General features: G+C 37.8%; 1 protein-coding gene across 7 annotated transcripts in view; it reads left to right on the top strand.

The window, feature by feature from the left end:
• The window catches only part of tjp1b (tight junction protein 1b), a 172,454-nt gene that overhangs the window by 28,900 nt on the left and 128,757 nt on the right, over positions 1-14,797 (top strand). For all 7 annotated transcript variants that reach the window (XM_048159234.1, XM_048159233.1, XM_048159236.1 and 4 more), the window contains exons 2-3: positions 12,181-12,222; positions 12,331-12,490. In XM_048159234.1, the coding sequence (XP_048015191.1) occupies positions 12,181-12,222; positions 12,331-12,490 (202 nt within the window). The remainder of the gene's footprint in view (positions 1-12,180; positions 12,223-12,330; positions 12,491-14,797) is intronic.

Here is a 14,797-nt window from a genome sequence, read left to right as displayed (position 1 = left end):
TTATTAAAATGTTCTTTACAGACATTCACACTAAAAAGGGGTTCTTTAAAGAACTGTTTACTGAAAAATGATTTGGGGAACCAAAATGGTTTTTCTAGGACATAATTGTGAAAAAAACCTTTTTTGAACCTTTATTTTTAAGCTTGTATGAGGTTAATGAGGCGAAAAGATTATCTAAGGCCACTGAAATTACACACTTAAAAAATCAAAGAGAATATAGTGAGAGATCCAAAATGTTTTAAAGGATTAGTTCACTTCAGAATTAAAATTTCCTGATAACTTACTCACCCCCATGTCATCCAACATGTTTGTTTTTCTTTCTTCAGTCGAAAAGAAAGTAAGGTTTTTGAAGAAAAAAATTCCTGGATTTTTCTCCATATAGTGGACTTCAACAGCTACCAATGGGTTGAAGGTCCAAATTGCAGTTTCATTGCTGCTTCAAAGGGCTCTACAAGATCCCAGACGAAGAATAAGGGTCTTATCTAGCGCAACCATTGGTCATTTTCAAAAATAAAAAATTACATACTTTTTAACCACAAATGCTCGTCGCACTGCTCTACGATGCACCACGCATTACGTAATCACGTTGGAAAGGTCACGTGTGATGTAGGTGGAAGTAAAGAGCAAGTGTTTACAAAGCAAATGTGCAAAGACTAAGTCAAACACCCTTTACAAACAAGGTAAAACATCGATGTTGGATGATTTTGAAGCTGGAGGAGAAAATGAGAGTTTTTCGCCCTATCGCTATGTCATAAGATGAGCAGTGTAAGATGAGCATTTTTGGTTAAAAAGTATATACATTTTTATATTTTTTATAAAATGACCGATCGTTTCGCTAGATAAGACCCTTATTCCTCATCTGGGATTGTGTAAAGCCCTTTGAAGCTGCACTGAAACTGTAATTTGGACCTTCAACCCATTGGTAGCTGTTGAAGTCCACTATATGGAGAAAAATCCAGGAATATTTTCCTTAAATACCTTAATTTCTTTTCGACTGAAGAAAGACAGAGATGAACATCTTGGGTGACATGGGGGTGAGTAAATTATCAGGAAATTTTAATTCTGAAGTGAACTAATCCTTTAATGTTCATGTAAAGTAAAACACATAATTAGCATAACAAACCTTAGGTCTTTGTTTAATTGCTATGAAAAAAGATCTAAAAATGTCAAATGTTGTCCTTAAAGTGCTTTTATAAGTAAATTTCTGTTTGCAGATGGTCGGCCTGTAATGATTCAACAGCCGTAGGCATTTTGTGCCCCTTGGGGTCAGTAAAGGTTGCTAATTTGAGTGTTGCATGCTGGGTAATTCATTTGTAACTAATTAGGATCTAGTTGTGAGTACCCAGATTTTTCATCTCGTTTTCATTGTCATTAAACGTACCCCTGGCTCTTGTAGCAGCCTGCTCACTCCGTTAGGTTTATTTTGTACGATTTTCCCCTTAAATTGAGGTCAGCTTGTTTTGCTTCATGTCAGCAGTATACCGCAATAGTTGACACTTAAAGGAGAACCGAAGCCATTACGAGGAGCCATGTGTGCTACATCAGAGCGACAAATCAACCAAGCAAGTGAATGTAATTTACTATCGAGATTAGGTACTTAACACAACCAGCTCCATATAACTATAAAACTTGTCAAATCCACATAAATCCAGAATGATGATTAGGCACCTTAAACCCTGAGAGACGTCCTTGAGATGTTTGGATGTTGGTACTCAGCTTGTTTGAGTAACGGTTAATTATTCATGGATTTTGAAACATGACATCACTCCTGTTTACAGTAATGTTCTCACCTCACAGCTGTGGTGGGATTTGTGTCACATGTAAACAAAAGTGGCATCACGGTAAATTAAACAAATTGATATAAAATATTTAAGTCTAGATAATTTCCAGGTCACATTTAACCCCATATAAAAAGATTTTTTTCTTCCAAATCTCATTGTTAATTACGATCATGAGAAGGAATCATAATGCAATGCAAGCATTTTAATGGTACTGAAGCTTCATTTCTGTTTTTGTGAAATAAGTGTGAATGTCTTCAAATCCTTGTTTTTTCTTTTGATTTCGGCATAAAATGTGACCCAGACATGTTCTTAACAGCTCGACAGTGATTAGTTGCTGGGAGAATTGTGGATATCTTTACTATAAAGGATTCTCATACTGTTAAACAGTAACTTTTACCTTATTGCTTAAATACTGTAATACAATATGCTTTTTAAAATCTGATATCTAAGGCATTTAAATTACATATATTTGTTTTATGGTGGTTGTTTTTCGCATTACGGTAACGGGAATGAGATTTTTTTTTTTTTGCCTTAAGATAATGAGAACTACAGAGGGAAATTTACCTCAATTTACCTAAAAATAATGTCACAATGTAATACATCTGTCAGCGTTAGTTACAACAAAGATGGAAAAACGGCAGGATCTAATCGCAGCACATTTATTAAACTCGAACTCAAAACAAAATACTCAGACTAGAAAACCATGAACAGAACAACAGGATGAAAGCACTGGGAACTGAACAAAACACAGGGCTTAAATACCAAAGCAAACTAATCAACAAAATGAACAACAGGTGCAAATCATAATCACATCAATGAAAAAACATACAAATGAACTCAAACCCAGGGGCCAGATGTTCAAAAGTAATGCGATCGGATTTTGAATTGGATCGGATTGGCTTGAAAATGGGTTGTTCAAAAGGAAAAAAGGATTCTGAAATCCAATCTTGGTTTTGATCTGGACAAAATCATCAGGTTGTGTTGTTCAAAACTTTTTAGTAAGATTGTATATTCTTGATCTAAAAAATCTGGATTATACTGATCCCATCAGAAGGGTGGATTTCAGGAACAAAAATGTAATAAAACTTTAAAACTGGTCAAAAAATACAACATTTTTATCATGTAATATACATGCAGACATTTTTTATTTTGCTCTTGATTAGTTTAACTATTAAAGTAATAAATTAGAAGTAGACATTAAGCTACATATTTAGCCTTTCGGTAGCCTACTATAAAGTAAAATAAGAGATTTTGGTGCCATAAAATATTCCCCAAACAGCTGTAAATATCAAACAACAATATTATATTTAATTCAAAAACGTCTCATATTCTTTCTATCAACATGTCCCTTTAGGGGCTCCGTAGAGCACTAGTAATCCAGATTTGGCAATGTGAAAATGTGTGTATCTGAATCAGGGTGATCCAATCTAATTTTGCTCTGAAGAACCAGTACAAAAGTAAAATGGATTACCTGATCCTGGACAGCAAAATATGGGATTTCCAAATCCAGATCATTCTGATCCAGATTAAACTTTTTGAACAACTGGCCCCAGGAAAAAGAACTAAAACCAACCAAAAACATACATAAAACATGGGCTGTGATCGAAATCGCCCCCTACTGTATACCCTCATTCACTATTCCCTACATTAGTCCATTAATATAGTCCATTTGAAGGAGTGAATGAAAACAAGTGAATTCGGACACCTAGTGCGGCAGAAGGGCTGCCGCTTTTGCATAGTTTGTTGTTTAATAATCATTTGCAACTTAGCGAACTAGCAGCCCCAGTAATAAGGAAAAGATTTGTTTTAAACTCTTCCCTGGAAACTAGCATATATAAACCTTAATTAAACAATTTAATAATCAATTACAAATTAATTTATACCTGTATTATATTACACTGTACCCATATTGGACCAGCAGTTTGGAAAATGGATAGATGAATGATTCAGCTTTGGGTGCCATCTTCTGGCGAGACATGAGAATTCATTGGGTGCGACCCTCAGTGCATTATGGGAATTCTCTAGCTGTTGAGTTATTGCGGTGCATTATGGGATTGAATGAGTACACTCGATAACATACACTATGGTTTCGGACACCACTACAAATGGAAGTTCCCTCAAATAGTGCCCTATTTAACGGTATAGGGGGTGATTTCGGAGACATCCATGATCACCTGTAACAACATCAAAATGGTACTAAAAATAGTCTTCATGTACATTAAGCAAAATTGAATTCCTTTTGATTTTGGGGTGAAATGTTACCCAGATATGTTCTTAACAGTCATTAATTGAAAAATTGTGGATCTCACATTTTGCATACTTAGTATGAAAGAGCATTCACAATACTAGAGACTCTGACCAGAGAATGCTTAAGAATTTCTCGTCTTTGAGAGTTGCTACATTCAATTTGTTTCTAGGTGAGCCTCCCTGCCTGTGGTTAAAAATCTGTCCACTTTCACCCAGAAGACTTCAGGATCAATCCAGGAAAAGAGGTAATAGGAGAAACATAGTAGAGATGAGTTCTCATGAGGCAAGTGAAGATTGCTATAAAGGGCCCTTGTGGATGATAATGGACAGGCAACATGCTTCAGTTTTTGCTGTATATGATATCAAAAGATTGACTCAAATATGAAACATGACTCCATAAATATCTAGTAACTTGATCAGTTGACACTGTGGGACGTGACTATCATAAACCACGTCTAATTTGTCTTTGATCAAAGAAAATGTCGGATGCCTCTACAGTCATAAAGACAGTGCTGTTCATTTCTGACCACCCTTAGTGTTCATTACCAGAGAATTAATGGAAATGACATTTCTTAACCCTCAGTATCGCCCGTAATGAGCGGGAAAAGAGAAGTTCAGAGAATGATGTCTGTTCTGAGTCCTGGAAACACAGCAGATGGTCTTCTTCCCCCGCAGTTGCACAAACTATTCCAGAGCTTAGCTTTAACCTGGCGTAATGAAACAGGCGGCAGTTGCCCACCCCGAGGCCTTTTTACACGTGCTTTTTAGCATTTACACACTCTTTTAAACGTGAGCCAAGTGCGCATTTGACTGACGGGAAGCCACAGAGTTCACAAGAAGCATCTCGATCACGTTTCATGCTAATCTCTGGGTTTCCCCGCACAATATTTGCCCCTCCTTTCCTATAGAAAAGTAAAGAACTGATTGAAACCTCTGTAAGTACCTCTCCTCCATCAAGCCAAATAAACGTCTTCGCCTTCCACTTTCATCCTCATCCAGAGTGATTATTTCCTTCATTAACGGTTGACGGTTGTAAACCAAGACCATGCTAATAGAAAACCCTGTATAGTAGTCTCGGCAGGACACACACGACTGCATTTGTTCCTGGCTCTCGCTGCGGTGCCCTTGGGCCATACTGTGCTGGCTGAAGAGAAAATCATATTAACGTTTGTGATAAAGGCAGCAAAGATCATTTTGATGTCATTCGTAGTGGTCAGCATTGCCTATTTGTGTCTAAACTGTTCTACTGACTTGAGGCCCAATGCTAACGTAGATATCGACTTGCTGACCAAGCAGTATCTTTGCTTCTATATCTAATTGTGCCTGATAGCTTTATGAGGCACACAGGAAGAGGTTGGGGGACAGCAAAAACTAGCCAAGTTGATTATAGACTTTTTTGTTGGCTTTTGTTTGTGTCTGTAAAAGCGCTAAGCATCTTATTTGGACATCAAAATTAGTATAGAGTATTAGTATAAGGCTACAAATGAAAGCTTAGGCAGCTGCTCTATCAGGCAATGATTAAGTGGGTACCATTTTTATTTTTTAACCAAACTGTCACAGAAGCGAACGTATACAGGATTGTGGGATATCATAGGCAGCATAGAATACATCTGCTTTCAAAAATCGATCAGATGAAGGAACTAAACAGGATGTGACAAGCCTTGGATTCAGATGTGCCTAGTTGCCTCCATATGCTGCCAGCGGAGGCAGCATTTTTCAGCTTTCGGATGCAGAATTTGGTGTTGGCATCATAAATGCATAACACTAATCACTTTCAATCGAAATTGTCATTTCAAAAATGTACTTTTGTCTGAAACTTACATAAAAACAAGTACTTCTAGTAATGCTTGCAGTCTTAGTGTTGCTGCAAGTTAGCATGAGTTGTTTTCTTCTCTCAGATGAATTACGATCATGGTAGATTAACAGTGTAAAGGCAGGAACACACCAGTTTTTGTTGAATCGCCGTCGGAGCTCGTCGGTCCGTCGGGCCATTCTGATTGGCTGTTCAGCTACTGCCACCTGCTGGTACGGAAAGGCATTTCATCTTGTGCAGGCGCAGAACGGTCGTGCTACTTGGCCGTCGGCTGTCGAGTGTCGGTTTGGTGTGTCAGGCCAACTTTGGACCCAGACGATGCCGACGTGTGCCAACCCCGCAGTCTGCTTTCGTCGCCACTAGTTTGTCGGAATTGGTGTGTTCCTGCCTTAAAGAAAATCTTGCTGCGCATGTTAGCTATAGCTAGCTACTTGACCAATAACACTCTTGGTTTCATGGTTTAAAGATAACTCTATCGCCCCCTTGAGTATTGGAGTCTGCTCAAGGTTTGGCTGGTTAAAACCCCGGGTATACTTCACTTTCCGCGCATCTTTCAAAGTATACTAAACCATGGATTCGCGCCGATGACCGAGTTCGACACATGCGCAGTACAATTTTTTCTATACTTTTACCAGACATCGTGTCATCAACCGGACATTTGCTGGGCAGGATCGGAGAAGAAAAATAGTGCATCCACCATTGCAACATAGTTCAGAAGATACACCAAGAGAACAGGGATCAAAAACGATGGAGAAGGCATGCTTCTGAGTTTACTCGTCTTGTTTTTGAATCGCTCTTTACACACTCTTCTTTGACGACTGCACATTGTGCTCAGTAGTGTGTGTATTGCCATCTAGTGGACTCTTCTGTCCTGCTTGCGCATGCGCTGTTGCATGCGGGCTGCACGCGGACGGGGTGTGTGGCCGGCCGCGAGCCCTCCGCATGACGAAAATTATCTGATGCGGACGGTGCACGAACGCAGATGGCAGAAGTATACCCGGGGCTTAAGCCCAAAGTATACTTCAGTTTTGACACGCATGGGTTCCTGTAGGGATACTATCCTACAGAGTTTAATTCCAACCCTAACAGTTCAAGCAGTTAATCAACCAGCTAATCAAGCTCTTCAGTATTACTAAAAACTTCCAGGCAGGTGTTTTGGAGCTAGTTAGAACTACACTCTGCAGGACAGTGGCCCTCCAGGAACTGAGTTTGACACCCCTGGCTTAAGCCTTGGTATAGACCCCCTATCAGTTAGTACACATTGTGATGTTTTTTTGTGGGCGGAGCTTAGGTGGAGGCAGAACGATTCCCCAGACCACTTCACTAATGCTAGCTAGCAAGTTTTGTTAGCTTATTTTTTAACAATGACTGGAAAAAATCCAATTTTAAGCTCCTATGTATCCGTGACTCTGTGCTGGTTTGTATTGGCCACCTGCAGTTTTCCTTTGTTTTGCCTCGTTGGTACTAAAAGGGTCTATACTTCATTTTCCACTTTCCGCTCCATCTCGCAGACAGTTGAGTGCACGAGTCTTTCAAAGTATACTCCTTGGCCGTGAGCTTAGAAATACGTGTTCGACACTGTCTAGTGGACTTTTGTTTTTCAAGAGCTCAATTCGCTCGCACATGCGTCGTTGTACGCGTGCCATCCGTGTGGACACAAAAAATGGGCAGCACATGGACAGTGTGCACAGATGTCCACGGACCCTCCTGATGACGAAAATTACGTCACGCGGACCGTCGCGCAACACGAAGAGTGTCATGACAAATCAGGTCCTCCCTTGAAATCGGGTCTCCACAAACTGTCAGTTAATGATTATCCTAAGCATACAAATTAATTGGTATCTGTATGCTATGCTAGTACATAAGCTAACTAATACAGACATAAATGGTCATTGGTTGAAACAGCATTTATCATAACATGATTTTGTAGGAATTGTAATCATGTGCTAAAGAGAGTACATATTAAAAGCAATTTGAACCAAAGGGATCGTATGGGGTCCTAATGGAAACCCAATTTTGGCGAGGGGACCCAACGGCTAAAGTATACTTTGTGCTTTAGAGTATGCCTTCAGCCAAACACATATCCTTTCAAAGGATACTCCATTTGATAGTGTGCATGAATGGTACTCAACACGTACACTAGAAAGTTTCATGCTTGTCCAATATTTGTACTCTTTCTCTCTAGAAGTTATGAGCGGTTAAAAATGTGTCTTGTACACGCTTAAACTAGTTGCGTTTATCTCCCCTCGTACAAGCACTCATCAACACAAGCATCTATTGTTGCTGCATCCCCAGTAGTTTGGTGTTGTTGTAGCTTCTTTTTCAATTGCGAAACATTGGCCTGGGCTAGTGTTGCCACCTTGTGGACTGATAAATTTAGCTCAAAAACACAAAGTACAATTCGCTCGCACATGTGTCGTTGTACAGACACAAAAATTGAGCAGCACGTGGACAGTGTGCGTAGATGTCCACAGACCCTCCTGATGACGACCGTTGTGGAACACAGAACCTAGCATATGCCTAAAAAAGTATACTTTAGGCTTTAGCCCCTGATGGTAAATTTTTGGTTGTTTCATGTCACAGCTCAGAGGATAGTCACTAGTGTAGCTCTGTGAAAGTTTTTCAGCCAATTAGCACTGTCAAAATGTCAATTGCTTGTGGCTCAAGAATGATTAGCATTTACAGCCCAGGAGATTAACTGAAAAACATAATGGCAGAATTTGAATCGCGTATTTGCAATGGATGGAAGTACTAACAGATAGCTTTGCGTACTTGAATATTGTATGTTTCTGGTCTTAAGGTATACTCTGTATATGTGCGCACATACCAGAAACTTTGTCCTTGAACTTGTTCCCAGGTGATTTAAATGTATTTGACTTAAAAAGGTTAAAGGTGCCCTAGAACTTTTTTTAAAAAGATGTAATATAAGTCTAAGGTGTCCCCTGAATGTGTCTGTGAAGTTTCAGATCAAAATACCCCATAGATTTTTTTTAATTAATTTTTTTAACTGCCTATTTTGGGGCATCATTATAAATGAGCCGATTCAGGGCTACTGGCCCTTTAATTCTCCTGCTCGACGCCCACGGAGATCGCGCTTGCTTTGAACAGTGCATAAACAAAGTTTACACAGCTAATATAACCCTCAAATGGATCTTTACAAAGTGTTCGTCATGCATGCGGCATGCATGCGTCGGATTATGTGAGTATTGTATACTGTTATATTGTTTACATTGATTCTGCATGAGTTTGAGGCAATTCTTCGTGGCTAACGGCTAATGCTACACTGTTGGAGAGATTTATAAAGAATGAAGTTGTTTTTGAATTATACAGACTGCAAGTGTTTAATAATGAAAATAGCGACGGCTCTTGTCTCCGTGAATACAGTAAGAAATGATGGTAACTTTAACCACATTTAACAGTACATTAGCAACATGCTAACGAAACATTTAGAAAGACAATTTACAAATATCACTAAAAATATCATGTAATCATGGATCATGTCAGTTATTATGGCTCCATCTGCCATTTTTTGCTATTGTTCTTGCTTGCTTACCTAGTCTGATGATTCACTTGTGCAGATCCAGACGTTAACTGGCTGCCCTTGTCTAATGCCTTTTATAATGTTGGGAACATGGGCTGGCATATGCAAATATTGGGGCGTTCACCCCGACTGTTACGTAACAGTCTGTGTTATGTTGAGATTCGCCTGTTCTTCGGAGGTCTTTTAAACAAATGAGATTTATATAAGAAGGAGGAAACAATGGAGTTTGAGACTCACTGTATGTCATTTTCTATGCTATGCCAAGATAAATTCAATTTTTCATTCGAGGGCACCTTTAACTGAAGGTGAGACCTCACTCGGTTTCCTCAGGCCAACATCAACCTCATTGTCACATTAATGTCTTTGTCCTCTCATTAGTCTTCTCTGCTGCTCTCGTTTAACACTCTAAATTACAAATGTTTTAGATGCTTCTTTAATTCTTGCTCATTTTATGGTATTCTTGGAAACCAGTAGCTATCAGCAGCCCAGGAGGCTTCCTTAATCTACCACTTAATATGGAAATGAGGTCTCCTTTTCTGGTGCCCCATCCAGCGCACTGAAACAGAAGATTTGCCGTATTGAATTTCGTTTTGCAGGGTTTTCCAGCAAATCCTCCTCACAAACATGGTGCGAACAGCTACGGTACGAGGTATTCAAATTGCCTCTCCTACTGTACAGGGACTGTCTTACATACAACCACAGCTACTGTAAACCATGTGCTCTAGGGGTATTATATAACCTCCCCCCAACCTCTGCAAGGTCAGGTCTTTCCTTTTTTTATTTTAAGGTGAACAATGTAAACTGAAAATAAACTGATTTTTAGGTTCTATATAGAAACTTACCACACTATATATATATATATATATATATATATATATATATATATATATATATATATATATATATATATATACACACATATATATATATGGTTTGTTTGGTGCAGTGCTTTCATGTCTTGAAATATAACTGCATTGAATGACATGATCATATGAGACTTCATGAATAATATATATATCCTCTGGATGGATGATACTTTAGGATTTAGATAGAGCAGATGGGGCACTAATTATTAATGAGTAGGAATTAATAAAATGATTTAAATATAAAATGTGGGTGGTATCATGACTATTCTGACCATGGCGATCATTATATTTGGATTATTGACATTAAACACTGAATTTTGCTTCTGTACACTGTAAAAAAATATTTTCATGATTTGTTATTAGAACATTTTTTCTTTTGTCAAATCAACTTTGATAATTAATGTGGTTCAGATAACATAATATTTTGAGTTTCTGTTGATTAAACCAATCGCCTTCATTGTATTAACTCAAATTTTGAATTTCAATGAACTCAAAATTTTAAGGCAACCAGATAACTTACTTTTTTTTCAAGTGAAACCAATTATTCCTTTTACAGTGTAGGGTTTGTTGGACTGTTAGTTTTGTGTGCTGTGGGTGTATTGATTGTTACTGGGACATGATTACACATTATTATCTGAGCTTAGCCTTTATGTAGGCTTTTTTTGTGTGTGTGTGTAAATAAATGTTGGTGAATTGTGTCTAATATGGATATTATGTGCCATAATAGCATTTTTTGTTCATTGCTTTGAAGTACGTCACACCTTTAGAGTTCATTTCTCTATTGAACTAACATGCTGTGGACACTAAATGACTTGCCTGAGGTAAATGTAATGCTATGTGAGATATTATCCTCAAGCTGTTTTATTGATGTCTTTCTGCAGTTGAAACACTGGTCGAGAGGTACGATATGTCTAATATGGGCGAACAATAGGATATGTGCCATAGTAGCATTTTTGTTTCATTGAATATCCTGTTTTGCTTTGAAGTACGTCACATTACATGTCGTTTCATGTTGAGTTTAAACAAAACTGATTTGTTTAGTAAAAACGGATCCCCAGACAGTAAAGTGTTTATTTTTATATTACACGTACTGCAGAATGTAACCAAATTTGCCTCCCTTAAATGTTTCATGTTTAAACCCACAAAGCCAACAGCATTTTTGGTTTCCTTCAGATCTTCTTATTGTGCATTGAAATACAGTAAAGCCCAGTGGGCAAAATGAAAGCCTCTGCAACTATTTTTCCTTAGTTTTAGTCTTTAATATCTCTCTTTTTCTGTCTTTGAGTAATCTTAGTACTGCAAAGAGACTGTTATATCCAACCTAAACATGGCATATTACTTAGAGTTAACAAAACTGTCCTAAGAATTGTATATTTAACACATCTAAACTTGTACAGAAAGTATGGTGCAGCATGACATTTCATACTGTATGCTTTTTAGCTCAAGCAATTGAATATTTAAACATTGTCGCATAGGACGTCTTTATGCTTATGTAGTTTTATGCAAATGTCTTATATTTGATGATCCTGCATGTATGTATTTCAAGGTGAAATGTGTAATTTCTATGCTGAAAGTTTGTCATCAAACATAACTACAAAAACATAATGGTTTGGAAAAGTATTTAACATTGAGAAAATGATACAGTTCACCCAAAAAATGAGATTTCTGTCATCATTTACTCACCCTAATGTCATTTCAAACCTTCATGACTTTATTTTTTTCTGCGCAACAGATGATAATGAAAGGACAAAAACATTTTTCAAAAGCTGAAACTTACTTCAAAATATCTTTTTATGTGTTCCTCAGAAGAATGACAGAATTTTCCATTTTTAGATGAACTATCCCTTTAAATGTGTCTCTTTTCATTGTTTTTATTGTCATTTTTGGCTGAAAATTAATATTCTCTCTCTTTCTCTTGTGCTTTAATCTCAGGGTCTTCCCCAAGCACGACAAAGACAAATACGGGCCTGCAGTGTAAGCATTTTAAACCCTTTTCACTCCATTTCACTAACGAAACTCATCTTTTTAATGGAGATTAAATCCACACCACAGTCTAACACACACTGTCTGTCACTTTCTTAGTTACTATCCCAAGATCCACGCCTTCGTCCCCACCCCAGAAAGTATCTCTCTGCTGGATGAATCTGAGGGGTCGGCCCACGGCAAACCATCCCTGCGCAGAATCAAGGGCCGAATCCACCGCAGCAAGAGCCTGGACAGCATCGACCTGCTGGACTCCAACGTGAGTTAAAGACTGCATCCACTGCAGTAATGCTTCCGTGTGTGGTGGGGTGGGGGTGGGGAATGTGTGTGTAAGATTGCGCCTCTAGATGTTGTGTGTCAGCGCTCGATGCACACGTATGCATGTATTTGAAAAGAGATTCCATCACTGTGTGTGTGAGAGTGCGTGTTTGTTTATGAAAATGCACATGTACCAGTATGTCTGCATTGCTGCTCTAGGGAATTTCTGCAAGAGTGAACATGACATGCACAATTGTATAAGTTCACTTATTCACAATTATTGCATACATTAATAGCAAACACACAGATGGAGTTAATTAGTAAGTGTTCATAAGCGCATTACAAGAGTCAATGGAGATGGGAGAAGATCTTTTAAAGGGACAGTTTAAATTGTTATCATTTACTCACCTTCATGTCGTTCTAAAGCCATTAGGGGTGTAATGGTACGCAAACATGACGGTTCGGTACGTACCTCAGTATTGAAATCACGGTTCGGCATGGCAGGGGGAAGAAAACGAAACATAAAATTGCTTATTTTTTCTTCTTTTTTAAACAGTGGTTTATTGAACAAATTGTGTCTAGTGAACTAACATGCTGTGGACACTAAAATGACTTGCCTGAGGTAAATGTGATGCTACGTGAGAGATGTTTTATTGATGTCTTTCTGCGGTTGAAACACTGGTTGAGAGATTACATGTAAACATATCTATGCATAGATACGGTGCGTTCCAAACGGGATATATCGCCCTCCGAAGGGCACTTCGGAGTGAACACAATCATGGCCGCTATATTGAAGGGTCGTTCCAAACCAAAGTGCTCAAAACTGGCCACTTCAAAGCGCCCTTCCGAATGAAGGATTTCAAAGGGTACAACTGATGGACACTTCGGGTCCCCATGATCCTTTGCACAGGGAAGTTGTTTGACGTCACAGAATGGGTACAGGAGGTTAGGAGTTCGATTTTACCTATAAATGTATGTATAGTATTTTTGTATACTACTGCAATATTTATATGAATTAAATTTGGTACATTATTATGGTCAAAATGACATTGTACTTCAACAAAAATACTTTACAACTCCCTTTATCAGTCCATTCAAATGTTTCAAATACATAGACACAATATACATTATATTTATATCCTAATTATTGTTAATGTAATTCATTTTTCCAGGAGCTCATTGCATCTACGTTAAGTTAAACTGCTAACAGTGATTGTAAATTAATTGCCTAAATTATTACATTATTTGCTAACTGCATTCTTTAAATTGTAATGTTGACATGCATTCTCTGTAAAGCTGCTTTGAAATGATATGTATCGTGAAAAGCGCTATACAAATAAAAAATAAATAAATAAAAAAAATTAAAGCAAAAAAGACCACCAGTAGCTTATAATGTTACTACAGTAAATGAATGCTTATTAATACAAAGAGTAAACCAGGGGGAAAAAGACGAAGGTGCCTCCTTGATTGTCTCGTTAAAGGATTAGTTCACTTTTAAATAAACTTTTCCTGATAATTTACTCACCCCCATGTCATCCAAGATGTTCATGTCTTTCTTTCTTCAGTCGAAAAGAAATTAAGGTTTTTTGATGAAAACATTCCAGGATTTTTTCCATATAGTAGACTTCAATGGGCACCAAACAGTTGAAGGTCAAAATTAGTTTCACTGCAGCTTCAAATTGTTCTACACAATCCCAGATGAGAAATAAGGGTCTTATCTAGTGAAACCATCGCTCATTTTCTGGAAAAAAATGAAAATTATATACGTTTTAACCAGAAATGCTCATCTCGAACTAGCTATCTTCTTCTTCTTTATTAGAATTCCGGCAGTGTAGACACTACTAAGTGTATTACTGCCCTCCACAGGTTAAAGTTTGAACTAATTGTTATATACTAGCATATTGCATATAAAAATTAGTTCAAACTTTGACCTGTGGAGGGCAGTAATACACTTAGTAGTGTCTACACTGCCGGAATTCTAATAAAGACGAAGAAGATAGCTAGTTCGAGATGAGCATTTCTGAGTTAAAACCAGGTTTTTTTAGAAAATGAGCGATGGTTTCACTAGATAAGACCCTTATTTCTCATCTGGGATCGTGTAGAACAATTTGAAGCTGCAGTGAAACTAATTTTGACCTTCAACTGTTTGGTGCCCATTGAAGTCTACTATAAGGAGAAAAATCCTGGAATGTTTTCATCAAAAACTTTAATTTCTTTTCGACTGAAGAAAGAAAGACATGAACATCTTGGATGACATGGGGGTGAGTAAATGATCAGGAAAAGTTTATTTAAAAGTGAACTAATCCTT

This window comes from Megalobrama amblycephala, linkage group LG15, assembly GCF_018812025.1.
Source record: "Megalobrama amblycephala isolate DHTTF-2021 linkage group LG15, ASM1881202v1, whole genome shotgun sequence".
Taxonomy (NCBI): Eukaryota; Metazoa; Chordata; class Actinopteri; order Cypriniformes; family Xenocyprididae; genus Megalobrama; species Megalobrama amblycephala.
The sequence above is the reverse complement of the archived record's forward strand: the minus strand, read 5'-3'. Positions and strand labels throughout refer to the sequence as shown.